This window comes from Lissotriton vulgaris, chromosome 7 (assembly GCF_964263255.1).
Source record: "Lissotriton vulgaris chromosome 7, aLisVul1.2, whole genome shotgun sequence".
Taxonomy (NCBI): Eukaryota; Metazoa; Chordata; class Amphibia; order Caudata; family Salamandridae; genus Lissotriton; species Lissotriton vulgaris.
The window spans coordinates 1,674,035,657-1,674,062,955 of record NC_141695.1 but is presented as its reverse complement, the minus strand read 5'-3'; the positions used below and the strand labels follow the sequence as shown (position 1 = coordinate 1,674,062,955).

Here is a 27,299-nt window from a genome sequence, read left to right as displayed (position 1 = left end):
CATTCAGTGTTACTCTCAGTAAGTTCGAGAGGATGCGGTTAGTGTCTTTACTGAATCCATGACTTTCGGAAGACAACACACAAGAGACGCAACATGCCTAACATCGCAGAGCCTGTCGAGGAGAATCCATGATTCAAACTCATACCCATCCTGTGACTCCACTGCAGACAGCTACTACCCCACAACCCCACCCCCTGCCCTTCTCCGGTTCTTTGGACACTGGGGACTTTTACCAGCTCAGGGAAGTCGGTGAACGGGAATCAGTCTTCGTCTGGGTTGCAGGAGGGGCGGGACTGACACCTCCTCCTCTGAAGGGAAGCCTTCCTGTCCGTCTTCACTCACCACTGGCTCTGTGTTTCCGCCTCTTCTGTGTAATGCCTCTGGTGCATTGCTGGGCCCGGGTAGAGGGAGACGCTCTGCTTGTGATGGGAACACATCTCTTAGTGACCCACAATTTGAGATCCCTGGGTGGGCTCAATAGTATTATCTTTTACGCACTGACCTGAAAGAAATTGACAACAAAGACTGCTATAGTGATGACATTACGGCAGAGCTTCCAACTTTGAAACTGGGGAACCCGGTTTGAATCCCGGCGATGGATCAACATCTTGTGATTCTGTGCAAATCACTTAATCGTTCCCTGCCTACGAAAAGTGAATGTGTCCCTGCGTAATGTAACTGGTGCTCATGTAAAGCACTCTAATACCTTCGGGTCGAGTTCGCTCTTTATAAAAACTACAAAAAAAAGCATTGTTGTCAAAAGGAGTTTAGTTCTTGTGACACCTTCTTTAAAGCCTAGCTCTAAACCCAACTACACTTTGCTTGCTTGAATGTTTAAGGTCCTACATTTAATCATAATTGTCAAACTACAAGCTACAGAATACAAAGTACAATGGCGCCTGTGTGCCCAAAACACGCATGGTCTCCATTTCAAAACCGAGTGTGCAGGTAAATCGGTATGCTGCTTTGCTTTAATAGAATTACTTTGCGTTGGTCTCGTTGTGGTATGTTAGCTTGTGCGTGGGTTTTAATGCTTATGTAGGAGTGTTACTCCTATGTGCACATGATGTCTCCATAACACTTAGGTAAAATACATTGTCATTTACACCACCAATAACTGTAACTCAAGGAGGGGATCTCTCTCCCCTCTTAAAGTGCTGGAAGGTTGCTGCCTGCACAGTGAAACACACAGTGGCTTGTAATCCGCCATTTAAAATTTCACTTGAATGTGCTGCCCCCAGGGACGCACGAGTTTGCGGCTGCCCCGAGGGCAGCACATTCAACACAATAGGGTGCCCTATATGTAATAAGGCTCCAGATGACTTAGTTGTATTGTTCAGAATTTGTTTGATATAACAATAACTAACACTGATTTACGAAAGCGGATACATCCCAAAAAGTGAATACATGGAATCAGTATTATTTCTCATTTAAGTATATTTAGGACTACTAGTCAAAGTCCTTAACGGTTACATACCTTTGGTGAGAGTATCTTTTCAATAGTGGTCTCTAAATTGCATTCGAACACATGAGCTTTGGTGAGCTTCTTATCCCAGTGAGCAGCCAGCCATATTTTAGCCAAGGGGCCACGCTTACTCATAAGCAAATGGGCATAGAACATCTTGACGGTTTTCTATACGGCTGTAAGCAACTAGGAAACAACAACAAGAAATAGATCAGCATGTAGTAGGTCACGTGCTAAAGAGCAGGGTTGTTCAAATAAAATATTTGATTGTAACATATTGTTTGGCAGACAGTAACATGGAGTGAAAGAAGGCAGACTTTTTCATGATTTTCTTTCCAATTAAAATAAGAATCCTCTACAACAGGTGGATTAGCTTGTGGGTGAAGGGCGGCAGTCTTCGGAGACTCAAGGTCTGTCGACATGTTACATACTCACCAATCGAATTCCCAAATCTGCGCATCTCGGGCAATTAAAGTTTCCTGCAACCCCTAATTTCTAAGTGCGCCGACACCCGTGACAGAACGGCCAGGCATTCTCTGCACGTCCTCCTATCTCCATGCTGCAGAGGTACAACACTTACCAAGGGTAAATATTACTTTTAGCTAAAGCTCTTCTTTAACAGACTTCTATACCTGTAAATCAAGTCTCCTGCCCTTCAGAAAGGGTGCAAGTAAAGTTCTCTAGACTAGTTCATACAGATGCACTTTATTTGATTAAATACCTGAAAACGAAGGCTGGCTTGGCATAGAAAAAGGTGGTGCCGGGCTTGCAGGCATGATTGTAACGCTGCCCAAACATGATGGAGAGCCGGGGGTACACTGCTGAATTAATCTATCTATCTATATATATATATATAGCTATATATATATATATATATATATAGCTATATATATATATATATATATATATATATATATATATATATATATATATATACACACATATATATATATATATATATATATATACATATATATACTAAAGTAAGTCCGTTTGTCCTTTATGCATTACTACACCATTCATCCGATCGGCATGAAACTTTGGGAAGTTGAGTACACTCCTGCAAAGGTTTCTGGCCCAAAAAATAAAAATATATAAATTGATAATATCGGCCACCCAGGGCTCTCATAATCTTTCCAATACTGAACGTTTACAGTTTACGGTGCGACTCGCTTTTGCAATGACCATCAACAAAGCACAAGGACAATCGCTGCAAGCGTGTGGACTAGATTTGGAGAATCCGTGCTTCTCACATGGGCAACTGTATGTGGCCAGCTCACGGGTCGGAAAACCTTCTGATTTATTAGTCTACGCACCAGATGTAAAAACAAAAAATATTGTGTATCCACAAGCACTCGAATAAAAAACCCAGAATTAAAACACTTTGAAATGTTTTCCATATTAAAATTTATTTATTTATTTATGTGCTTATAAAGCGCCTGATTCAATTCCCGAAGGGATATCTCTGCGCTTTTGCTTACACTGGACAGTTACTATGTACTTACAGCTGTAGATGGGGAAGGTTAGTTTAATTTATGGCAACGTAAAGAGGTATGTTTTGAGTTTTTTTCTGAAAGATTCAAGACTGATGATCTGTTTCAGTGCAGTAGGTAGGGAATTCCAAAGGATAGGTCCTTTGTATGATAGGGCACGACCACCTTGTCTGGCTCTTCTGATTTTTGGGACCTGTAACAGCTGATGGTTGCTTGAGCGCAGTGTGCGTCCGGGGGTATATGGAACAAATTTTTCCTTTAGGTATTTGGGGCTCGTACCAAACAGGCATCTGTGTATCATACTGCATATTTTGAATTTGATACGCTGCTTTACCGGCAACCAGTGAAGTTGGCGCAGTAGAGGACGGGAGGGAGTTCTGGGAGGAGCATTAAGAGCCAGTCTAGCTGCTGTGTTTTGGACTACTTGTAGTTTATCCAGTTGTTCCTCATTTGCCGATATGTATAGGCCGTTGCAATAGTCCATTCTGCTTACTATTAGGGTCTGTATAAGTGTTTTCCTGTGATTGTCTGGCAAAAATGGGAAGACACGTCGAAGCAGCCCACCACATGGAAGCAAGCACCTGCCACTTGGGTGGTGTTCTCCTTAAGTAAGAGTGCCTGATCTAGTTTAATGCCAAGGTTTTTTACTATTGGTTTAGGGCTTGGGACAGGGCATAGCTCCAGGGGCCACCATTCTGGGGACCACAAAAGAGTTGCCCCTCCAAATAGCATGACCTCGGTTTTGGACACGTTACATTGGAGGAAATTCTGAGCCATCCAATGTGCTACTGCTCTCATTCCATCCGCAAAAGTTGACTGAATTGCAGGTGTGAGAGTTTGGAAAGGAAACAAGAGCTGGGTGTCATCAGCATAAGACACCGGGGTGAATCCATAAGATCATATCAGGTTTGCTAAGGGGGCCACATCCACGTTAAAGAGCGTGGGGCTTAGGCATGAGCCCTGTGGCACTCCCTTAGTGAGCTCCCGTGAGAGTGAAGAATGGGAGCCCAATCTAACACCTTGTGTACGGCCCGAAAGGAAGCTTTGCAGCCATGATAAAGCCGCTCCTTCAACACCCACATCATTCAGTCTTTCGAGAAGAAGTTCATGTGACACCGTGTCGAAGGCATGAATAGATTTCAATAAAAATGACACAATGTAAATTGAAGGTTATCATAACAAATTTCCTTGAATTTCCTTTCTTATGAGATCGCAGCGACGGGTAAGCTAGTAATAGATAAAATGAAAGACGTGCGCTGCAAGTGGTCAGAGAATCATTTACTCCCTCGTGCAGCCAAAAGATCCCGATGGAAAGCCTCATCAAAACACAACAGACAAGCATCTGTTCAATTTTATCAAACATTTTATTCATTAAAATGTTAGTATGGTTTTTCATGCCAGTTCACGTCGACTAGATTCCAGACCTGGAATATAAGTGCATGCATAGAAACTGGAACTATCACTTGCTAAGTGCGAGCTAACTAAAGATTCGATTTGCTACTATTCTTTGCAAAAATCATTTAGAGGAAGGAAAAAAAAAAATGACCGACAGGGACAAGAAAGAAAAGGAACAGGCGACTCACGGCCAATGAAAAGATAAGTGTATTACCTATCTCAGAAGATCAACCTCAAACCACCACAGTACATAACAATCTCAGTTAAACGATCCTCACATTCTGAACAGAACAATGTAATTATATATATATATAGGGGTAGGCAATCTAAGTTACACTTTGAAGTTATAGTTGCTTGTGATGTAGGTACCTCATGGGTAGAGTTGGTTACCAGATCAGGACAATTACACCTGGATATACGATCCACACTCCAGACTCAGCCTTCTTCCAATATCAAAACTTTGTTTTTAATCCCTTCGCCGCGGGGCTAATTACCCCACGGTGCGGGGGGCCGCGTGCGGTGCTTGTGACGAGCTTAGCTCGTCATGCAACACGGTGGCGCTTAGCTCGTCATGCAACACGGTGGCGCTGAGCTCGTCATGACCACGCCCACTCAATGGACCGCCCAGCACAGCAGGGGAATTATCCCCACGTGGGTGTTCCGCGGCGGTTAGGACAAGCTCAGCTCGTCATGAGCACAGCGCCACTGTGCCTCATGACTAGCTGAGCTCGTCATGAGCACCGAAAGAGTTAACATGAGTTTTTGTCAATGCTGTGGAAAATTTGCTAGCTCCACACTTGACAGAAACTGGGTTATTAAGCACAACACACTTTCCAACATTCCATCTCCTGTCTTTTACCCCATGTTTTTCATCATATCTTTTCTTGTAACCATCCTGATGTAGTTTGATCACATCCATTTCCTCTTGATTTACCCACATTTTCTAGCCTAGCCCCCCCCCCCCCCCCAACCAAATGGGGAACAACTTGGTGCCTGGAAGTCTACCATTGAGCTATGCAAAGGAATAAACACAAGTGACAATCTTATGGGTTAATCATACTGCACCAAATTCTAACAGCAAATTCAATAGGTACACCCGACACCCGTGCCGTCTATATACACTCCTATCATGCGGTTCACTCTTTCAACAAGGCCATTGGCCTTAGGACAAAAAAACAGTTTTAAGATGGGCAACGGACAAATCTCTTAAATAACTGTGCATCTTGTATGAGGTGAATTGGACACCATGGTCTGTGATGAGGGAACTTCTGTCATAAAAATGTCAGAGAGGAAATCAATCATGTCCTGGGTCATGATATGATTGATTGACTTCACAATCTAGTGGGAATAGTAGTCCACCAATACCACCATTAATTTTTCTCTCCAACCAGAACAATTGAGAGGACCAATAATGTCCAACATTAGTTTACCCCAGGTTTGGTCAGGACTACTACTGGAGAGAGGGGAGCCTTCCTTACAACCTTAGTCTTGTCAGTCAGTCAACTAGCACATAACAGTTGCTTACACCCGATTCCACCAAAGTGTCCATGTCCTGGAACCAGTAGGTATCTGCAACTTTGGTTTTGGTAATACTGTGGCAAAAATAGCCCCCAGGAGCCAAGTCCATAATGGGGTCTGGCAGTACCGGACTTTGAGACTTATTTGGATAGGATATAGGTTTGTAAAGCGCTTGATTGCCGTGGCGTCGTGGCGCTAATGTATGTCAGAGGACAGGCAGTTATAGCATCAAAAGGACTAGATAGATGAGAAAAGCACAGTTTTCAGCTCTTTCCTAAAATGCTGCCAATTTGCTTGGAGTCTCATGGCCGTTGGCAGATTGTTCCATAGTTTTGCTGCGCCATTTGATAAAGTCCTTCCTCCCCATCTTACCCGCCTAATCTTAGCAGTCTGAAGTAGCCCTAAGTTGGCAGATCTAAGGGCACGCGAAGGGCTATAAGGTAAGACCATTCTTGAAATTTCATCGGCACCACCACCGTAAAGTGCTTTGTGCACCAGGCACAGAGCCTTAAATTCCACACACTACTGGATAGGAAGCAAGTGCAGTGATTTAATATCCGCTGAGGTTGGTTGTTCTTTGGGGATATTCAGAAGCAGTCTTGCTGCCGCATTCTGTAAAGACTGGAGCTTCCCCATCTGTGTCTTGTCAATGCTCAAAAAGAGGGTATTGCAATCGTCTAATTTAGACAAGAAAAGACTCACCATCACTGTTTTTTGTAGCTCCTGCGAAATGAACGGAAAAATCTTCCTCATTGTTATTAAGAGGAAGAAACAGGAAGAAGTAAGACTGTTCACTTGTGCATTAAAGTTCAACTGGTCATCAAAGATGACCCCGAGATTCCGGACTTTGGGAACAGGACGAGGACAATTCCCGGCCTCAATTGGCCACCAGGAGTCATTCCACAGGGACCGTCCATATCCGAATTCTATCACTTCCGTTTTGTCTGTGTTAATTTTCAAGAAGCTATGGTTCATCCAGGTCATGATCTCTGAAAGACAAGCATGAAATTTGGCAGCTGTGACTTCAGGTTGCTGCCAGATGGAAATAAGCTGTGAGTCATCAGCATATGAAACCAATGCGAAACCATGCCACCTGATAAGTCTGGCCAACGGAGTGACGTAGATGTTAAACAATGTCAGGGATAAGGCCAATCCCTGTGTGACCCCACATGGAAGGTGGAAACTGTCAGATTTCAGCCCATCCCAGAACAGACTTTGCTCCCTTTCCTCCAAAAAGGAAGAGAGTAGAGCCAGGGCAGTATTCTCAACCCCTAGATCCTTCAGCCGCTGCACTAGCACCATGTGATTCACGGTGTCAAATGCTGCTGATGGGTCTAGGAGGATGAGGACTGCCCTGCCTCCCCATCCACAATCTTCTGTATCTCCTCTGTTGCAGTGATCAGGGCAGATTCGGGATAATAGAAAGACCGAAAACCATGTTGCGTCGAGTCCAACAGGTTATTTGTATCAAGGTAGTCAATCAGCACCTTGTTTAATGATTTCTCCAAGATTTTTGCCACTATTGGTAGCCCAGCAATCTGGTGATAGTTCTTCAATTCGTTTGGATCCAGGTTGGGCTTTTTAAGCAGTGGCCTAATGGCCACTTTTTTCCCAGATTGTAGGATAGATACCAGACTCCAGGACTTGGTTGATAAGGGGGGGTGAGCTTCTCACAGATCTTCCTGGTAGCCTGATGAATAATGGCCGGGGGGGCATGGGTCAATAGGTGATCCAGATTTTATGGAGGAGAAGTTTTTGCACCTCCTGTGAGAAGTTGGCCTGGTATAGGGTGTTCACTATTCTAGTGAGCACCTTGCACCTGTCCAAACAACCCTTATGGTGATGGTTGTAAAGTCAACCTTATAGACCAGCTATCCTAGGGGTAGCATGGACAAAGCAGTCTTAGGCTAAACTCAAGAGGGCATGTGAAGCCAGCTGTTTTACCATATGCAATCCCTTTAATACCAAATGAAAGTACACCACACAAGATATATATTCAAAATATATATGTATTTATTTCTAAACAAATCCCCTGAACTCTTGAGCACAGAAGCACAAGCGCAAAACAAGTAACTTAATAGAATAGACAAAAGATGCACAATAGGGACGGGTGGCCCGCTAAACCTTATATTAAAAAAGTGGTGTAAGTACCACGTCATGAACAATGGTAAGGTCTAGGGCCTTGGGAATCGCTGGGGCTACACTGGACTAACAATGGTTAGGGAGCAGGAGGACCACGGCATGCGTGTGCAGTGTCTAAAGGCACATGCGTTCACACATAGAAGTCAAAGGGTGTGTAAAAGTTAAAAGGTTTGGGAGTCTTCCGACTGGACTAGAACTTAACCACTTGAAACTAGGACACTAGGAGTGTAAACCTTTACAGGAGCACCATAGTACTTGCGTTACCTAACCCACAGGAAGCAGGTGCATAGGTCCCAAAGTGTGTCGGGTTTCGTCGTAGAGATCTATGGAGCCTTGGAGAAGATGCTGCAGGTGGCCAGAAGAGAAGAGTCCAGGTGGATCGAAGATGTAGAGGACCTGAAAGCAGAGGGGGCAGAGTCTGGGTCACTAGCCAGTGACCAGGATGGAACCAGGTGATGCCGCGTTGCAATCAGGTGCTTATGGGAAGCTTGTCTCTGCAGCCACGAGAAACAGGAGGCGTCGACGACGACGACCAGGAGGCAGGCACTGACTGTCCCGCTGTCGGCTGCGTCTGCTTCAAGATTGGGGCCAACAAGCCTTGGCAAAGGCAACCCACGCAGGAATCGATGTAGGCTTCCTACTCAGACCAGCAAGGTCTGAGGGGCTGCTTCTTTTGAGGAAAGCAAGGGCCAGTCTGGAGCAACCAGACCAGCTGTGTAGTTTCACAAAATCGTCGCCAAGATGGCCACTAGCCAATGGGCAAGTGACCGGGCAAACGTGTCTAGCAGGAAAATCCAAAAGGGCCACACGCAGACCTCGTGGAGTGTGCAGGGCTGATCTTTGGTGCAGATGCTGCTCGGGGCTGGGGCTTCTCAATCCCCAATGCACAGCTTCGAGGAGGCCTCGAGGGCTGCACAGTTAGCAGGTCGCAGACTTTTCAAGATGGCCGGTCCCACGTCTCTCGTCACCTCCACGGGTCTCAGCTTTGCAGGGACTGTGGATCAGGCTGTTGGATGTCTGGGAATCTGGTTCTTGTCATGTTCTGGGCTCGGGCTCCGGCGGAAGGAGGCGGCAAAGCAGGGTTGTGCAGGGTGGTCACTCCTTGACCACAAGTCGTATTCTTCCAAAGTAGAGTGATGAAGGTCCAGAGTTTCGTTTCAGTGTTTCAGTCAGGATAATCTAAAGTCCTGTGACTCAGCTCCTACCCATATACGAATCTTAGGGGCTGGATTACCTGCTATGTCCCTCCTATGGGTGGGACCAGGGAAGCAGGTGGTTACACCCCTTTCCCTTTGTCCAGTTTCACGTCAGAGCCGGGGCTTGAGTGCCCCAGCACCGGTTTGAACTGGCCTATGCATGGGATACCTTGTGTGCCCCAGGCAGTGTCTCAATCCTTTAAGCCAGTGGTTCCCAAAGTGTGCGCCGCGGCGCCCTGGTGCGCCGTGATTAGAAGCCAGGGGCGCCGCGGCGCAGGATGTGGATTCAATGTGTGAATGACGAAGAAAGCCTCACACATGCCAGACATTGCCCCGCAGTCTTGGGAGGGCAGAGAGGTCTGTGAATGGGGCTGTGGCTGGACAGCCCTGGGAAGCACCAGGGTTTAGTGGCGGTCGGAGGCCGATAGCTGGCTCTGGAGCTGCAATTCATTCAGGGTAAATTACAGAGCTGTGCACACAGGACTTCCGGAAGGAAATCTTAAATAACACTGAAGCGACCGGGGCGCCTGGCCTGGGGTGTAATCACAGACCCCAAGACATGGGCGTAGGAAGTGTGGGGGACGAGGGGGATATATCCCCCAGAGTTTGGAGTGCACACAGGTGGACAAGAGTGGGGGGGGGGGGACAAAGGGACAAAGGAAATTCTCCTCTGTGATTAACAGGGCCATTAGCGCGCGAAAGCGCTATGCATAATGATGACCCTGTAACTGCCTCCTGATACCTGTGATCAGCTTGTAGGGGCTAAAAGGAATTTAACACCCCTGCCTCTCCCATCTCTCCTCTGTCCTCCGGCCTGTGTCTTAGCCCGGGCTGCTGCAGCTCCAGCTGCTGTTTCTGGCGTCTTAACACATACGTTTTTCACAGGTCTTCAAAAGCGCATTTACGTTCCTTTGGAACTGGTTAAGGAGGGTTTGAGGGTTTGTTGTTTTGTTGACTGATTCCAGTATCCCATGTGTCCCCACTCTGCCTATTCGATATTTCACACTTTTTATTTTATTTTTACTGCCTCAGTGGGGGAATGCATGTAGTGAAAAGACATCTCACAAGTAGGGACTACACATTTTCCCATGTTCACAGAGAGAGAGCATTTTGTTAAGAATAAATTGTTACTTCATTTTCATTTTTGTTGTAATTTAGCCGTTAATGTTGGTTTTCCACAAGGGGTTGTCTGGGGAGTCCATAGGATCGCCTTTATCCCACATAGAAGCAGGCAGGGTCAGAGGCCTGTTGGAGAGTGTTGGGTGGGTAGTGGGTCAGATGCCTGGTGGAGAGCGTTGGGTGGGTAGTGGGTCAGATGCCTGGTGGAGAGCATTTGGTGGGTGGGTGCGGGGTCAGAGGCTGTTTACGAATTTATGCTGATGTGAAAAGCCTCTTGCGCCGTGCTCTTTGTAATTTTACTACGTCATCTGATTAGGTGCTCCCCAAAAGTAGCACAAGTCCCCCTACCAAGTATTTTTTTGCAGTTTTATATAGCGCAAACTCCACCGGAAGGCATCAGAGCGCTTTACATTAGCGCCAGTTGCGTTACAGACGGACACATTCATTTTTAGGCACGGGGAGTCCATCGTGTTTTTGAAATGGTGCCATTGTTCCAGGTGGCAGCCCCCTCCATTGGGTGAAAGGGAGTAGCCGAGAAGGGTGCAAGGCAGAGGGAAGAAGGGTGCAAGACAGAGGGGAGAAGGGTGCATGGCAGAGAGGAGAAGGGTGCAAGGCAGAGAGGAGAAGGGTGCAAGGCAGAGAGGAGAAGGGTGCAAGGCGGAGGGGAGAAGGGTGCAAGGCAGAGGGGAGAAGGGTGCAAGACAGAGGGGAGAAGGGTGCACGGCAGAGGGGAGAAGGGTGCAAGGCAGAGGGGAGAAGGGTACAAGGCAGAGAGGAGAAGGGTGCAAGGCAGAGGGGAGAAGGGTACAAGGCGGAGAGGAGAAGGGTACAAGGCGGAGAGGAGAAGGGTGCAAAGCAGAGGGGAGAAGGGTGCAAGGCGGAGGGGAGAAGGGTGCAAGGCAGAGGGGAGAAGGGTGCAAGGCAGAGGGGAGAAGGGTGCAAGGCAGAGGGGAGAAGGGTGCAAGGCAGGGAGGAGAAGGGTGCAAGGCAGAGAGGAGAAGGGTGCAAGGCAGAGAGGAGAAGGGTGCAAGGCAGAGAGGAGAAGGGTGCAAGGCGGAGGGGAGAAGGGTGCAAGGCAGAGGGGAGAAGGGTGCAAGACAGAGGGGAGAAGGGTGCACGGCAGAGGGGAGAAGGGTGCAAGGCAGAGGGGAGAAGGGTGCAAGGCAGAGGGGAGAAGGGTACAAGGCAGAGAGGAGAAGGGTGCAAGGCAGAGGGGAGAAGGGTACAAGGCGGAGAGGAGAAGGGTACAAGGCGGAGAGGAGAAGGGTGCAAGGCAGAGGGGAGAAGGGTGCAAGGCAGAGAGGAGAAGGGTGCAAGGCAGAGGGGAGAAGGGTGCAAGGCAGAGGGGAGAAGGGTGCAAGGCAGAGGGGAGAAGGGTGCAAGGCAGGGAGGAGAAGGGTGCAAGGCAGAGGGGAGAAGGGTACAAGGCGGAGAGGAGAAGGGTGCAAGGCAGAGGGGAGAAGGGTGCAAGGCAGAGAGGAGAAGGGTGCAAGGCAGAGGGGAGAAGGGTGCAAGGCAGAGAGGAGAAGGGTGCAAGACGAAGGGGAGAAGGGTGCAAGGCGGAGGGGAGAAGGGTGCAAGGCAGAGAGGAGAAGGGTGCAAGGCAGAGAGGAGAAGGGTGCAAGGCAGAGAGGAGAAGGGTGCAAGGCGGAGGGGAGAAGGGTGCAAGGCGGAGGGGAGAAGGGTGCAAGGCAGAGGGGAGAAGGGTGCAAGGCGGAGGGGAGAAGGGTGCAAGGCAGAGGGAAGAAGGGTGCAAGGCAGAGAGGAGAAGGGTGCAAGGCGGCGGGGAGAAGGGTGCAAGGCAGAGGGGAGAAGGGTGCAAGGCGGAGGGGAGAAGGGTGCAAGGCGGAGGGGAGAAGGGTGCAAGGCGGAGGGGAGAAGGGTGCAAGGCAGAGAGGAGAAGGGTGCAAGGTAGAGAAGGGTGCAAGGCAGAGGGGAGAAGGGTGCAAGGCAGAGGGGAGAATGGTGGAAGGCAGAGGGGAGAAGGGTACAAGGCAGAGAGGAGAAGAGTGCAAGGCAGAGGGGAGAAGGGTACAAGGCGGAGAGGAGAAGGGTGCAAGGCAGAGGGGAGAAGGGTACAAGGCAGAGGGGAGAAGGGTACAAGGCGGAGGGGAGAAGGGTGCAAGGCAGAGGGGAGAAGGGTGCAAGGTGGAGGGGAGAAGGGTGCAAGGCAGAGGGGAGAAGGGTGAAAGGCAGAGAGGAGAAGGGTGCAAGGCGGAGGGGAGAATGGTGCAAGGCGGAGGGGAGAAGGGTACAAGGCAGAGAGGAGAAGAGTGCAAGGCAGAGGGGAGAAGGGTACAAGGCGGAGAGGAGAAGGGTGCAAGGCAGAGGGGAGAAGGGTACAAGGCGGAGGGGAGAAGGGTGCAAGGCAGAGGGGAGAAGGGTGCAAGGCAGAGAAGAGAAGGGTGCAAGGTAGAGAAGGGCGCAAGGCAGAGGGGAGAAGGGTGCAAGGCAGAGGAGAGAAGGGTGCAAGATAGAGAAGGGTGCAAGGCAGAGGGGAGAAGGGTGCAAGGCAGAGTGGTTGCAAATAAAGTTTTATGACAGTGATGGCTACTCTCTGAATCCTTCATCACGTCTAGGCTTTGATCTTCATGTAGACCAGTGGTTCCGAAAGGGTGCGCCGCGGCACCCCGGTGCGCGGGTAAAAAACATGGTGGGGAGCCACGTCCAACTGCCAATTAGGTCAAGGGAGCCACGGGTCAAAAAAGTTTGGGAACCACTGCTTTAAGCCCTCCCTGTCCCAATACACAAAATCCTGTCTGGGGAGGTGCTAGCACCTCCCAAGGCAGGACACCTATTGTCCAAGCCTCCCTAGCTGGAAGGACTCCCAGCAGCAGGAGGTCAGACTTGTGTCTGTGGGAGCAGCATCCATTTTGTGATGCTGAGGCTCTGGTTAACTTTAACCGGGAATAGTAGGAACAACAGGTCTTCTCCCTCTAGAAGGGTGGAATGCTACCCCCATTGCCAGAACTGGCGAGGGGGTAGTATTCCAAATCGTATGACACCTTACTCGACATGTTTTGATAAAGCCAAACCAGAGATCGTATTTAACCGCGAGGTTCATGATGCACTTAAGAGTATATGGTATGGCAATATCCTAGAACAGCTGTAAGGACATGGTTCCGAACGCTGCAGACAGGCTCAGCTCATGCTAGAGCACCATCTCACATAAAACCAAGCACTCTGCCTCCAGGAATGTTAAGGCCTGCCATAGGAGTGACTTATAGGTGTATATGTGTCTAGATATAAGGTTAGATATAGGTATACTATATCTAAGCAAGGGGTGATTACACGACCTTGCCCCAGCTGAGTGATCAGCCAGTTGTGTCAATGTGAATGGCCTGCCAGGGGTGGCATAATACATGCTGCAGCCCCTGGTAGGCCTTGGATGCACCTATGCCCTGGGTACCTATAGTACACTGTACAGGGGCTCATAAGGTGATCCAGTATCCAATTGGTAATGTACCTAAAGAACTTTGTAGTGAATTTAGAGAGAGCAGCTGGGCTGTGGGTCTGATTAGCAGGCCCACAGCCACATTAAGTCGAAAACCAGTGAAGCAAAAAGTGGGGTGACCATAGGAAAGCAGACCATACTCTCCTACACCTCCTCATTAGGAATTTTCGGGAAACAAGATAATCTGCCGTGCACTGATCCAGCAATTTCATAGAAGAGCCATTGCTCATCATGAGTCCCCCGAATATTCAAAAGATTATAGATTATTTGCACCTTGCTCTGAAAATAGAGAGTCCATTTATTGCACAATGCTTGGTCTGTCTTAAATGCATTATTCTGCTGTGGTTTCGTCAACAATTTGACTGATTTAAATAATTCTTTAGTAGAATGTCCAGCCTCCTCAATCTTAGTTGTAAAGTATACTTTAGCAGCAATAATTGCATTTTTATATTGTTGAAGGGCTGGATTATAGATTACTTTCTTCTCATTGCTCTAATCTTGTCTCCAAGAATTGTCTGCTCTCCTACAGCTTACGTTTAAGCATTTATGGTCAGGACTATACCAAGGTGAGGATATCCTTGATCTTTTTACTGTCACCAGTTTCTCAGGGGCAACATGCTTGGCAGCTGCCAAAAGTCATTCATTAAACTGGGAGGCGGCGACGGTATTGTCGGATGACGGCGGGGTAGGAAAAGGACCTAATGCAAGCTCAAAGTCATTGCCTTGAACTTTATTCCAACCACAGACTTTTACTCTGGAAGGTTTCATTCGAGTGCAATGATTAGGCTGCATAGTTTTAATGCATTGTGGTCTGTCCAAGGGAAAATTAGTGTATCAATCAACTTAATGTCCGGGTTGTTAGAAAAGATGCCTTCCAAAGTGTGGCCTGCCCGGTGGGTGGGTTCAGTTACTAGTTGGGATAGACCAAAAGCTGCCAGATTGTCCAGCAGCCTAGCTGCTTCTGGGTTATTTATCAATTCTACAAATGGTAGTTAAAATCACCCAGAATTGTAAGGGAATGAGAGTCAGTGAAGGATTCCAGAAGCGTCAGTAAGGCTTGAGAGAAAGCCGTCCTGGTCCAGGTGGGCAATGTATAAGAAGCCCCTGGAAGGAAGTGAGATTGTTTAATTTTATGCAAAAGTGCAATGCCTCTGCTGGTAGAACGGATATGGCTTCTACCCGCACCTTTAAATGCTCTCGATATATAATGGCTATACCACCTGTATAAAAAGCCCCTGGAAGGAAGGAAGATTGTTTAATTTTATGCAAAAGTGCAATGCCTCTGCTGGTAGAACTGATATGGCTTCTACCCGCACCTTTAAATGCTCTTGATATATAATGGCTATACCACCTCCTCTACCTACTGCTCTTGACGTGACTGCATAGCCCTCTGGTACAGCAATATTCCAGTCAGGACCCAAGGTATTGTCCGTCCAGGTTTCCTTCAGCAGAAGTAGGTCTTGGGTGGATGCCTGAATCAGGTCTTCTAACTCATATTTATGTTTCCCTACTGAGCGAACGTTCAGTAGAAGGCAATGTATGAACGATTCATGAGTGACCTGTGGAACATTAATTAATCCCTTACTGGTAATATTCTTTGACGTCTCCCACTTTACTCTATCCTTGCCTGACTCCACATTTTCGGCAGCAATTCATCTCCCTGTCCTATTTTTATGCTCAGAGGTGTTGTTAATGCCAGGAATCAACCAAAAGGGGCAGTCAGAGCACAGGACCTTTGCTAAGTTCTGATTTTAGAAAGACATATTGTCATTCCTGCAGGTACCACTCTCTAGAGCCATGGCTGCTCAGCTACAATGGCGCACACAGGAGGTAGCGTCTGGGTTTTGAGGAGTGGGGCACATAGCGACAGGGTCCCGTCGCTGCAAGCACTGTCCCAAATGGTTTTGAAGTTGCCCATCCGACTCCAGACTACACCGGGTGAACTACGAACAGCATGGCAATGCTGGAATAAGAGCCTGAAGTGTGCACAGATTATATATCCCTATGCCCCTCAAATCCACCTATCCATGTGTGATGTATTGCCACATGGGACAACTGGCAAGCACTGACAACCTAGAAAGAGCGGGGACTGTCCATAATGGGAGACTTGTATGAGGGCAATACTTTGATTCCCTTCAATGACCTGCAGGAACGATAGGACTTGCCCAGAGGGGATTTTTTTGTTGCACACTGCGCTTGCTGTGGCTATCCGGAAGCATTGGAGGGAGGGTTTAAATGAACCACAGACATTGATGGGGTGCCAATACATAGTGACAGCGGCAGGAACCTTTAAAGCGCCACCTGTCTATATAAGCGCATGACGCAAGGAATGCTAGTTTCTTTGACTGCGCTGAGGTTAAAATGGGAAGAGGATCTGGGAGATGAGATTCCAGAAAAGGTTCTGGGCTTATCTTGTGGAAAGGGCGTGGAAGAGTACTAGGAATGCCCGATTCCAACTGGTGCATTTTTATGTATTACACAGAGCATATCTCACCCCGGTGAAGATTATCAAATATTTTGACACAAGGACAGCAGTATGGCCCGCTGAGGGGGCAGATTTTCGACATATGTTTTGGGATTGCCCTCAGCTGGAGAGCTATTGGGTAGACATGGTCACATTATTGACTGAGATCACTGACAGGGAGTTGGAGCCGGCTATGACCCTTCCTCTTACATTGGTTCCCCCACAAGGCCAAAAATATGGTCACAAGCAAATTCCTAGATCTGGACCTACTATTAGCTAAACAACATATGTCTATGCATTGGAAAGCCAAGAGGGGCCCAAACGTTAAAAGATGGAAGACAGAATTAATGAAATGGGCGGGGTGTGAAGGCATAGTTCGACTGCAGTTCGCAAAACGGGCGGGGAGTGAGAAGGCATCAGAGGCGGCATGGGAAACATTGGTGATGCTCCTAAAGATCCCAGACAATGAGAGCGAGGAGGGTCCCACGGCTGACGCTCCTGATGAGCTGGAATATCCCTGGGCACTGTATGACGTATGACAAGGCGGACCTAGGCACTGAACACGAGCCGTCCCCTGCACGTGCCATGGTTCGGTTTCCCTGTACACTATTTCAGTACCGTTTGTGGAACTAAACTATCCCAGTCTGTAGATCACTTGCTATATGTGGAGCGCCTGGGGGGTGGGGCGAGTGGTGTAGGGATTTTTAGAAGTTTTAGAAGTGTAGGGCTATATTGGGATACAGGAAGTTGACGAATTACACACCGTATGATTATTCCTGTATACATAATTCCTACATTGTGGGTAGGGAGATGGGGATTTCGTATGTAACGGAGTTATTTATACTGGTCTCATAAGCAACAATGCTCTTGTTACTTGGCCTGTGTGTACCTTGGCAGAGCTGGTGTCATAGAAAGTGCCTGTGCAAACGGGTAAGACTCAATTTGTTTAAAAAACAAAAATGAGAAAGTCCACAATTCTTTTCCCTCAAATCTCTGGGATTTATACGTTTGTCACCCCTCCTGACCAGGCCATCATAAATATATAAAACTTGTGTCTCACTTCCCAAAAACAACAAACTTCATCCTGAAACCCATTGGGTTTGGGAGGCCAACCATCTAAGATTTTATCAGTCAAAGTTAAAATATCCACATTTTTCAGGAGACTCTGTTCCTGATCTAACTAAAGAATAGTGGAAAGTCACCTACAACACAGAATCTTCTGTACAGATAAACTCCTCCTTTTCTTCCCCACTACAAGGTAACCGGCCACAGAATTCTTATTACCCAGAACAAAATCAACCTTGAAGTTATAACCCTCTAGGCCTAAAATCCATATAGCTATCTGAGGGGTGGCATTCTCTCTGCCCTCTGTGTAAACAATTTACATTAGTTTCTTATGATCAGACCTCAGGGTAAAAGGTAAACAGCATAAGAAAAATCTAAAATATTATAATGCAATAACACACAAGAGGCTCCCTTTCAATAGTGGGGTAATTTACTTCAGCACCCTTCAACAATCTCGAGGCAAACGCTATGATTCTTCCCTTACTATCCACAACCTGCACCAGAGTTGCTCCTACCCCTTTCCCACTAGCATCCGTGGAAAGAATGGTTTTCCTTGACGAGTCAACATTTCCCAGATAAGGAGCACTCAGTATGGCACTCAGTATGGTTTGTCTAATCAATTCAAAGGCCTTATCAGAAGTTTCATCTCACTCAAAGTGAATGTATTTTTTTTTTTAAAGATGCCTCATGGGTGCAGTGTGGCCTGCACGCAAAATTCTTCACATATTTCGCTATATACTCAACCAACCACAAAAATGAATTGTGTTCCTCTTTATTCGTGGGTGAAGGAGCCTCTTTGTCTGCAAACAGTAAATCATGTTTAGGTTTAATTCGGCCTTTAAAATTTTTATGACTCAAGTAATTCAGTGATTAAACACAAAAACTGCATTTTTTTCACTATGATGGGCAAACCCGCATACTTCAGAGTGTTGCAAACCCCATCCAGAGTGACATTATGACTACAAAACTGAATGAAATCAACATCATATCTTGGAATAAAGAACATGTTTCAACAACTGATGCCTTATTCTTTAAACAAGCAGTTGCAATGCAATTGGTCTCGCATTAGGAAAGTGTGAGCTATTGGTATTGTAAATGACAATTTTTTTTAATATGTGTTGGCTTTGAAAATATATAAATTAATAGCATTTTTATTCACAACGCCAATAGCTTACACTTTCCTAATGCGAGTCCTATTGGCTATGGCAATGCTTGTTGGTAGCAAACAAGGACAGTGATGTGGTGATGTCCCAGAGTGATGTGGTGATGTCCCAGAGTGATGTGGTGATGTCCCAGAGTGGTGTCCCAGAGCGGTGTCCCAGAGTGATGTGGTGATGTCCCAGAGTGATGTGGTGATGTCCCAGAGTGATGTCCCAGAGTGATGTGGTGGTGTCCCAGAGTGATGTGGTGGCGTCCCAGAGTGATGTGGTGGCGTCCCAGAGTGATGTGGTGGCGTCCCAGAGTGATGTGGTGGCGTCCCAGAGTGATGTGGTGATGTACCAGAGTGGTGTCCCAGAGTGATGTCCCAGAGTGATGTGGTGGTGTCCCAGAGTGGTGTCCCATAGTGATGTGGTGGTGTCCCAGAGTGGTGTCCCAGAGTGATGTGGTGGTGTCCCCGAGTGGTGTCCCAGAGTGATGTGGTGGTGTCCCCGAGTGGTGTCCCAGAGTGATGTGGTGGTGTCCCAGAGCGATGTGGTGGTGTGGTGGTGTCCCAGAGCGATGTGGTGGTGTGGTGGTGTCCCAGAGCGATGTGGTGATGTCTCAGAGTGGTGCCCCACAGCGATGTGGTGATGTCTCAGAGTGGTGCCCCAGAGCGATGTGGTGATGTCCCAGAGTGGTGCCCCAGAGCAATGTGGTGATGTCCCAGAGTGGTGCCCCAGAGCAATGTGGTGATGTCCCAGAGTGGTGCCCCAGAGCAATGTGGTGAGGTCCCAGAGTGGTGCCCCAGAGCAATGTGGTGAGGTCCCAGAGTGGTGCCCCAGAGTGGTGTGGTGATGTCCCACAGTGGTGTGGTGATGTCCCACAGTGGTGTGGTGATGTCCCACAGTGGTGTGGTGATGTCCCACAGTGGTGTGGTGATGTCCCACAGTGGTGTGGTGATGTCCCACAGTGGTGTGGTGATGTCCCACAGTGGTGTGGTGATGTCCCACAGTGGTGTGGTGATGTCCCACAGTGGTGTGGTGATGTCCCACAGTGGTGTGGTGATGTCACCCAGTGGTGTGGTGATGTCACCCAGTGGTGTGGTGGTGTCCCAGAGTGGTGTGGTGGTGTCCCAGAGTGGTGTGGTGGTGTCCCAGAGTGGTGTGGTGGTGTCCCAGAGTGGTGTGGTGGTGTCCCAGAGTGGTGTGGTGGTGTCCCAGAGTGGTGTGGTGGTGTCCCAGAGTGGTGTGGTGATGTCCCAGAGTGATGTGGCGATGTCCCAGAGTGGTGTACCAGAGTGATGTGGCGATGTCCCAGAGTGGTGTCCCAGAGTGATGTGGTAGTGTCCCAGAGTGATGTCCCAGAGTGATGTGGTAGTGTCCCAGAGTGATGTCCCAGAGTGGTGTGGTGATGTCCCAGAGTGATGTCCCAGAGTGATGTGGTGATGTCCCAGAGTGATGTCCCAGAGTGATGTGGTGGTGTCCCAGAGTGATGTGGTGGCGTCCCAGAGTGATGTGGTGGCGTCCCAGAGTGATGTGGTGGCGTCCCAGAGTGATGTGGTGGCGTCCCAGAGTGATGTGGTGTCCCAGAGTGATGTGGTGGCGTCCCAGAGTGATGTGGTGGCGTCCCAGAGTGATGTGGTGGCGTCCCAGAGTGATGTGGTGGTGTCCCAGAGTGATGTGGTGGTGTCCCAGAGTGATGTGATGGTGTCCCAGAGTGATGTGATGGTGTCCCAGAGTGATGTGGTGGTGTCCCAGAGTGATGTGGTGGTGTCCCAGAGTGATGTGATGGTGTCCCAGAGTGATGTGATGGTGTCCCAGAGTGATGTGATGGTGTCCCAGAGTGATGTGGTGGTGTCCCAGAGTGATGTGGTGGTGTCCCAGAGTGGTGTGGTGGTGTCCCAGAGTGGTGTGGTGGTGTCAAAGAGTGGTGTGGTGGTGTCCCAGAGTGGTGTGGTGGTGTCCCAGAGTGGTGTGGTGGTGTCCCAGAGTGGTGTGGTGGTGTCCCAGAGTGGTGTCCCAGAGTGGTGTCCCAGAGTGGTGTGGTGGTGTCCCAGAGTGGTGTGGTGGTGTCCCAGAGTGGTGTGGTGGTGTCCCAGAGTGGTGTGGTGATGTCCCAGAGTGATGTCCCAGAGTGATGTGGTGGTGTCCCAGAGTGACGTGGTGATGTCCCAGAGTGGTGTCCCAGAGTGATGTGGTGGTGTCCCAGAGTGATGTGGTGGTGTCCCAGAGTGATGTGGTGGTGTCCCAGAGTGATGTGATGGTGTCCCAGAGTGATGTGATGGTGTCCCAGAGTGATGTGGTGGTGTCCCAGAGTGATGTGGTGGTGTCCCAGAGTGGTGTGGTGGTGTCCCAGAGTGGTGTGGTGGTGTCAAAGAGTGGTGTGGTGGTGTCCCAGAGTGGTGTGGTGGTGTCCCAGAGTGGTGTGGTGGTGTCCCAGAGTGGTGTGGTGGTGTCCCAGAGTGGTGTCCCAGAGTGGTGTCCCAGAGTGGTGTGGTGGTGTCCCAGAGTGGTGTGGTGGTGTCCCAGAGTGGTGTGGTGGTGTCCCAGAGTGGTGTGGTGATGTCCCAGAGTGATGTCCCAGAGTGATGTGGTGGTGTCCCAGAGTGACGTGGTGGCGTCCCAGAGTGACGTGGTGGCGTCCCAGAGTGACGTGGTGGCGTCCCAGAGTGACGTGGTGGCGTCCCAGAGTGACGTGGTGGCGTCCCAGAGTGAGGTGGTGGCGTCCCAGAGTGACGTGGTGGCGTCCCAGAGTGATGTGGTGATGTCCCAGAGTGGTGTCCCAGAGTGATGTGGTGGTGTCCCAGAGTGATGTGGTGGTGTCCCAGAGTGATGTGGTGGTGTCCCAGAGTGATGTGGTGGTGTCCCAGAGTGATGTGGTGGTGTCCCAGAGTGATGTGGTGGCGTCCCAGAGTGATGTGGTGGTGTCCCCCAGAGTGATGTGGTGGCGTCCCAGAGTGATGTGGTGGCGTCCCAGAGTGATGTGGTGGCGTCCCAGAGTGATGTGGTGGCGTCCCAGAGTGATGTGGTGGCGTCCCAGAGTGATGTGGTGGTGTCCCAGAGTGATGTGGTGGCGTCCCAGAGTGATGTGGGGGCGTCCCAGAGTGATGTGGTGGCGTCCCAGAGTGATGTGGTGGCGTCCCAGAGTGATGTGGTGGCGTCCCAGAGTGATGTGGTGGCGTCCCAGAGTGATGTGGTGGCGTCCCAGAGTGATGTGGTGGCGTCCCAGAGTGATGTGGTGATGTCCCAGAGTGGTGTCCCAGAGTGATGTGGTGGTGTCCCAGAGCGATGTGGTGGTGTCCCAGGGTGATGTCCCAGAGCGATGTGGTGGTGTCCCAGGGTGATGTCCCAGAGCGATGTGGTGAGGTCCCAGGGTGATGTCCCAGAGCGATGTGGTGAGGTCCCAGGGTGATGTCCCAGAGTGGTGTGGTGATGTCCCAGAGTGGTGTGGTGATGTCCCAGAGTGGTGTGGTGATGTCCCACAGTGGTGTGGTGATGTCCCACAGTGGTGTGGTGATGTCCCACAGTGGTGTGGTGATGTCCCACAGTGGTGTGGTGATGTCCCACAGTGGTGTGGTGATGTCCCACAGTGGTGTGGTGATGTCCCACAGTGGTGTGGTGATGTCCCACAGTGGTGTGGTGATGTCACCCAGTGGTGGGGTGATGTCACCCAGTGGTGTGGTGATGTCACCCAGTGGTGTGGTGATGTCACCCAGTGGTGTGGTGATGTCCCAGAGTGGTGTGGTGATGTCCCAGAGTGGTGTGGTGGTGTCCCAGAGTGGTGTGGTGGTGTCCCAGAGTGGTGTGGTGGTGTCCCAGAGTGGTGTGGTGGTGTCCCAGAGTGATGTGGTGGTGTCCCAGGGTGATGTGGTGGTGTCCCAGGGTGATGTGGTGGTGTCCCAGGGTGATGTGGTGGTGTCCCAGAGTGATGTGGTGGTGTCCCAGAGTGATGTGGTGGTGTCCCAGAGTGATGTGGTGGTGTCCCAGAGTGATGTGGTGGTGTCCCAGAGTGATGCGGTGGTGTCCCAGAGCGATGTGGTGGTGCCCCAGAGCGATGTGGTGGTGTCCCAGAGTGATGTGGTGGTGTCCCATAGTGGTGTCCCAGAGTGATGTGGTGGTGTCCCAGAGTGGTGTGGTGGTGTCCCAGAGAGGTGTGGTGGTGTCCCAGAGTGGTGTGGTGGTGTCCCAGAGTGGTGTGGTGGTGTCCCAGAGTGGTGTGGTGGTGTCCCAGAGTGGTGTGGTGATGTCCCAGAGTGATGTCCCAGAGTGATGTGGTGATGTCCCAGAGTGGTGTACCAGAGTGATGTGGCGATGTCCCAGAGTGGTGTCCCAGAGTGATGTGGTAGTGTCCCAGAGTGGTGTCCCAGAGTGATGTGGTAGTGTCCCAGAGTGGTGTCCCAGAGTGATGTGGTAGTGTCCCAGAGTGATGTCCCAGAGTGATGTGGTAGTGTCCCAGAGTGGTGTCCCAGAGTGATGTGGTAGTGTCCCAGAGTGATGTCCCAGAGTGATGTGGTGGTGTCCCAGAGTGGTGTGGTGATGTCCCAGAGCGGTGTCCCAGAGTGATGTCCCAGAGTGATGTGGTGATGTCCCAGAGTGATGTGGTGGTGTCCCAGAGTGATGTGGTGGCGTCCCAGAGTGATGTGGTGGCGTCCCAGAGTGATGTGGTGGCGTCCCAGAGTGATGTGGTGGCGTCCCAGAGTGATGTGGTGGCGTCCCAGAGTGATGTGGTGGCGTCCCAGAGTGATGTGGTGGCGTCTCAGAGTGATGTGGTGGCGTCCCAGAGTGATGTGGTGGCGTCCCAGAGTGATGTGGTGGCGTCCCAGAGTGATGTGGTGGCGTCCCAGAGTGATGTGGTGGCGTCTCAGAGTGATGTGGTGGCGTCCCAGAGTGATGTGGTGGTGTCCCAGAGTGATGTGGTGGTGTCCCAGAGTGATGTGGTGGTATCCCAGAGTGATGTGATGGTGTCCCAGAGTGGTGTGGTGGTGTCCCAGAGTGGTGTGGTGGTGTCCCAGAGTGGTGTGGTGGTGTCCCAGAGTGGTGTGGTGGTGTCCCAGAGTGGTGTGGTGGTGTCCCAGAGTGGTGTGGTGGTGTCCCAGAGTGGTGTGGTGGTGTCCCAGAGTGGTGTGGTGGTGTCCCAGAGTGGTGTGGTGGTGTCCCAGAGTGGTGTGGTGGTGTCCCAGAGTGGTGTGGTGGTGTCCCAGAGTGGTGTGGTGATGTCCCAGAGTGATGTCCCAGAGTGATGTGGTGGTGTCCCAGAGTGACGTGGTGGTGTCCCAGAGTGACGTGGTGGCGTCCCAGAGTGACGTGGTGGCGTCCCAGAGTGACGTGGTGGCGTCCCAGAGTGACGTGGTGGCGTCCCAGAGTGACGTGGTGGCGTCCCAGAGTGACGTGGTGGCGTCCCAGAGTGACGTGGTGGCGTCCCAGAGTGACGTGGTGATGTCCCAGAGTGGTGTCCCAGAGTGATGTGGTGGTGTCCCAGAGTGATGTGGTGGTGTCCCAGAGTGATGTGGTGGTGTCCCAGAGTGATGTGGTGGCGTCCCAGAGTGATGTGGTGGCGTCCCAGAGTGATGTGGTGGCGTCCCAGAGTGATGTGGTGGCGTCCCAGAGTGATGTGGTGGCGTCCCAGAGTGATGTGGTGGCGTCCCAGAGTGATGTGGTGATGTCCCAGAGTGGTGTCCCAGAGTGATGTGGTGGTGTCCCAGAGTGATGTGGTGGTGTCCCAGAGCGATGTGGTGAGGTCCCAGGGTGATGTCCCAGAGCGATGTGGTGAGGTCCCAGGGTGATGTCCCAGAGCGATGTGGTCAGGTCCCAGGGTGATGTCCCAGAGTGTTGTGGTGGTGTCCCAGAGTGGTGTGGTGATGTCCCAGAGTGGTGTACCAGAGTGATGTGGCGATGTCCCAGAGTGGTGTCCCAGAGTGATGTGGTAGTGTCCCAGAGTGGTGTCCCAGAGTGATGTGGTAGTGTCCCAGAGTGATGTCCCAGAGTGGTGTGGTGATGTCCCAGAGCGGTGTCCCAGAGTGATGTCCCAGAGTGATGTGGTGGCGTCCCAGAGTGATGTGGTGGCGTCCCAGAGTGATGTGGTGGCGTCCCAGAGTGATGTGGTGGCGTCCCAGAGTGATGTGGTGGCGTCCCAGAGTGATGTGGTGGCGTCCCAGAGTGATGTGGTGGCGTCCCAGAGTGATGTGGTGGCGTCCCAGAGTGATGTGGTGGCGTCCCAGAGTGATGTGGTGGCGTCCCAGAGTGATGTGGTGGCGTCCCAGAGTGATGTGGTGGCGTCCCAGAGTGATGTGGTGGCGTCCCAGAGTGATGTGGTGATGTCCCAGAGTGGTGTCCCAGAGTGATGTGGTGGTGTCCCAGAGTGATGTGATGGTGTCCCAGAGTGATGTGATGGTGTCCCAGAGTGATGTGGTGGTGTCCCAGAGTGGTGTGGTGGTGTCCCAGAGTGGTGTGGTGGTGTCCCAGAGTGGTGTGGTGGTGTCCCAGAGTGGTGTGGTGGTGTCCCAGAGTGGTGTGGTGGTGTCCCAGAGTGGTGTGGTGGTGTCCCAGAGTGGTGTGGTGGTGTCCCAGAGTGGTGTGGTGGTGTCCCAGAGTGGTGTGGTGGTGTCCCAGAGTGGTGTGGTGGTGTCCCAGAGTGGTGTGGTGGTGTCCCAGAGTGGTGTGGTGGTGTCCCAGAGTGGTGTGGTGGTGTCCCAGAGTGGTGTGGTGATGTCCCAGAGCGGTGTCCCAGAGTGATGTCCCAGAGTGATGTGGTGGTGTCCCAGAGTGATGTGGTGGTGTCCCAGAGTGACGTGGTGGCGTCCCAGAGTGACGTGGTGGCGTCCCAGAGTGACGTGGTGGCGTCCCAGAGTGACGTGGTGGCGTCCCAGAGTGATGTGGTGATGTCCCAGAGTGGTGTCCCAGAGTGATGTGGTGGTGTCCCAGAGTGATGTGGTGGTGTCCCAGAGTGATGTGGTGGTGTCCCAGAGTGATGTGGTGGCGTCCCAGAGTGATGTGGTGGCGTCCCAGAGTGATGTGGTGGCGTCCCCCAGAGTGATGTGGTGGCGTCCCCCAGAGTGATGTGGTGGCGTCCCCCAGAGTGATGTGGTGGCGTCCCAGAGTGATGTGGTGGCGTCCCAGAGTGATGTGGTGGCGTCCCAGAGTGATGTGGTGGTGTCCCAGAGTGATGTGGTGGTGTCCCAGAGTGATGTGGTGGTGTCCCAGAGTGATGCGGTGGTGTCCCAGAGTGATGTGGTGGTGCCCCAGAGCGATGTGGTGGTGTCCCAGAGCGATGTGGTGGTGTCCCAGAGTGATGTGGTGGTGTCCCAGAGTGATGTGGTGGTGTCCCAGAGTGATGTGGTGGTGTCCCAGAGTGATGTGGTGGTGTCCCATAGTGGTGTCCCAGAGTGGTGTGGTGGTGTCCCAGAGAGGTGTGGTGGTGTCCCAGAGTGGTGTGGTGGTGTCCCAGAGTGGTGTGGTGGTGTCCCAGAGTGGTGTGGTGGTGTCCCAGAGTGGTGTGGTGATGTCCCAGAGTGATGTCCCAGAGTGATGTGGTGATGTCCCAGAGTGGTGTACCAGAGTGATGTGGCGATGTCCCAGAGTGGTGTCCCAGAGTGATGTGGTAGTGTCCCAGAGTGGTGTCCCAGAGTGATGTGGTAGTGTCCCAGAGTGATGTCCCAGAGTGATGTGGTGGTGTCCCAGAGTGGTGTGGTGATGTCCCAGAGCGGTGTCCCAGAGTGATGTCCCAGAGTGATGTGGTGATGTCCCAGAGTGATGTGGTGGTGTCCCAGAGTGATGTGGTGGCGTCCCAGAGTGATGTGGTGGCGTCCCAGAGTGATGTGGTGGCGTCCCAGAGTGATGTGGTGGCGTCTCAGAGTGATGTGGTGATGTCCCAGAGTGGTGTCCCAGAGTGATGTGGTGGTGTCCCAGAGTGATGTGGTGGTGTCCCAGAGTGATGTGGTGGCGTCCCAGAGTGATGTGGTGGTGTCCCAGAGTGATGCGGTGGTGTCCCAGAGTGATGTGGTGGCGTCCCAGAGTGATGTGGTGGTGTCCCAGAGTGATGCGGTGGTGTCCCAGAGCGATGTGGTGGTGCCCCAGAGCGATGTGGTGGTGTCCCAGAGTGATGTGGTGGTGTCCCATAGTGGTGTCCCAGAGTGATGTGGTGGTGTCCCAGAGTGGTGTGGTGGTGTCCCAGAGAGGTGTGGTGGTGTCCCAGAGTGGTGTGGTGGTGTCCCAGAGTGGTGTGGTGGTGTCCCAGAGTGGTGTGGTGGTGTCCCAGAGTGGTGTTGTGATGTCCCAGAGTGATGTCCCAGAGTGATGTGGTGATGTCCCAGAGTGGTGTACCAGAGTGATGTGGCGATGTCCCAGAGTGGTGTCCCCGAGTGATGTGGTAGTGTCCCAGAGTGGTGTCCCAGAGTGATGTGGTAGTGTCCCAGAGTGGTGTCCCAGAGTGATGTGGTAGTGTCCCAGAGTGATGTCCCAGAGTGATGTGGTAGTGTCCCAGAGTGGTGTCCCAGAGTGATGTGGTGGCGTCCCAGAGTGATGTGGTGGCGTCCCAGAGTGATGTGGTGGCGTCTCAGAGTGATGTGGTGATGTCCCAGAGTGGTGTCCCAGAGTGATGTGGTGGTGTCCCAGAGTGATGTGGTGGTGTCCCAGAGTGATGTGGTGGTGTCCCAGAGTGATGTGATGGTGTCCCAGAGTGGTGTGGTGGTGTCCCAGAGTGGTGTGGTGGTGTCCCAGAGTGGTGTGGTGGTGTCCCAGAGTGGTGTGGTGGTGTCCCAGAGTGGTGTGGTGGTGTCCCAGAGTGGTGTGGTGGTGTCCCAGAGTGGTGTGGTGGTGTCCCAGAGTGGTGTGGTGGTGTCCCAGAGTGGTGT

At 51.0% G+C, this 27,299-nt stretch overlaps 1 protein-coding gene across 3 annotated transcripts in view; it reads right to left on the bottom strand.

Moving 5' to 3' along the window:
* The window catches only part of RAD21L1 (RAD21 cohesin complex component like 1), a 1,036,426-nt gene that overhangs the window by 864,831 nt on the left and 144,296 nt on the right, over positions 1 to 27,299 (bottom strand). For all 3 annotated transcript variants that reach the window (XM_086932732.1, XM_086932731.1, XM_086932733.1), the window contains one exon: positions 1,478 to 1,651. In XM_086932732.1, coding sequence (XP_086788858.1) covers positions 1,478 to 1,621 — 144 coding nt within the window. In that variant the 5' untranslated portion in view covers positions 1,622 to 1,651. The remainder of the gene's footprint in view (positions 1 to 1,477; positions 1,652 to 27,299) is intronic.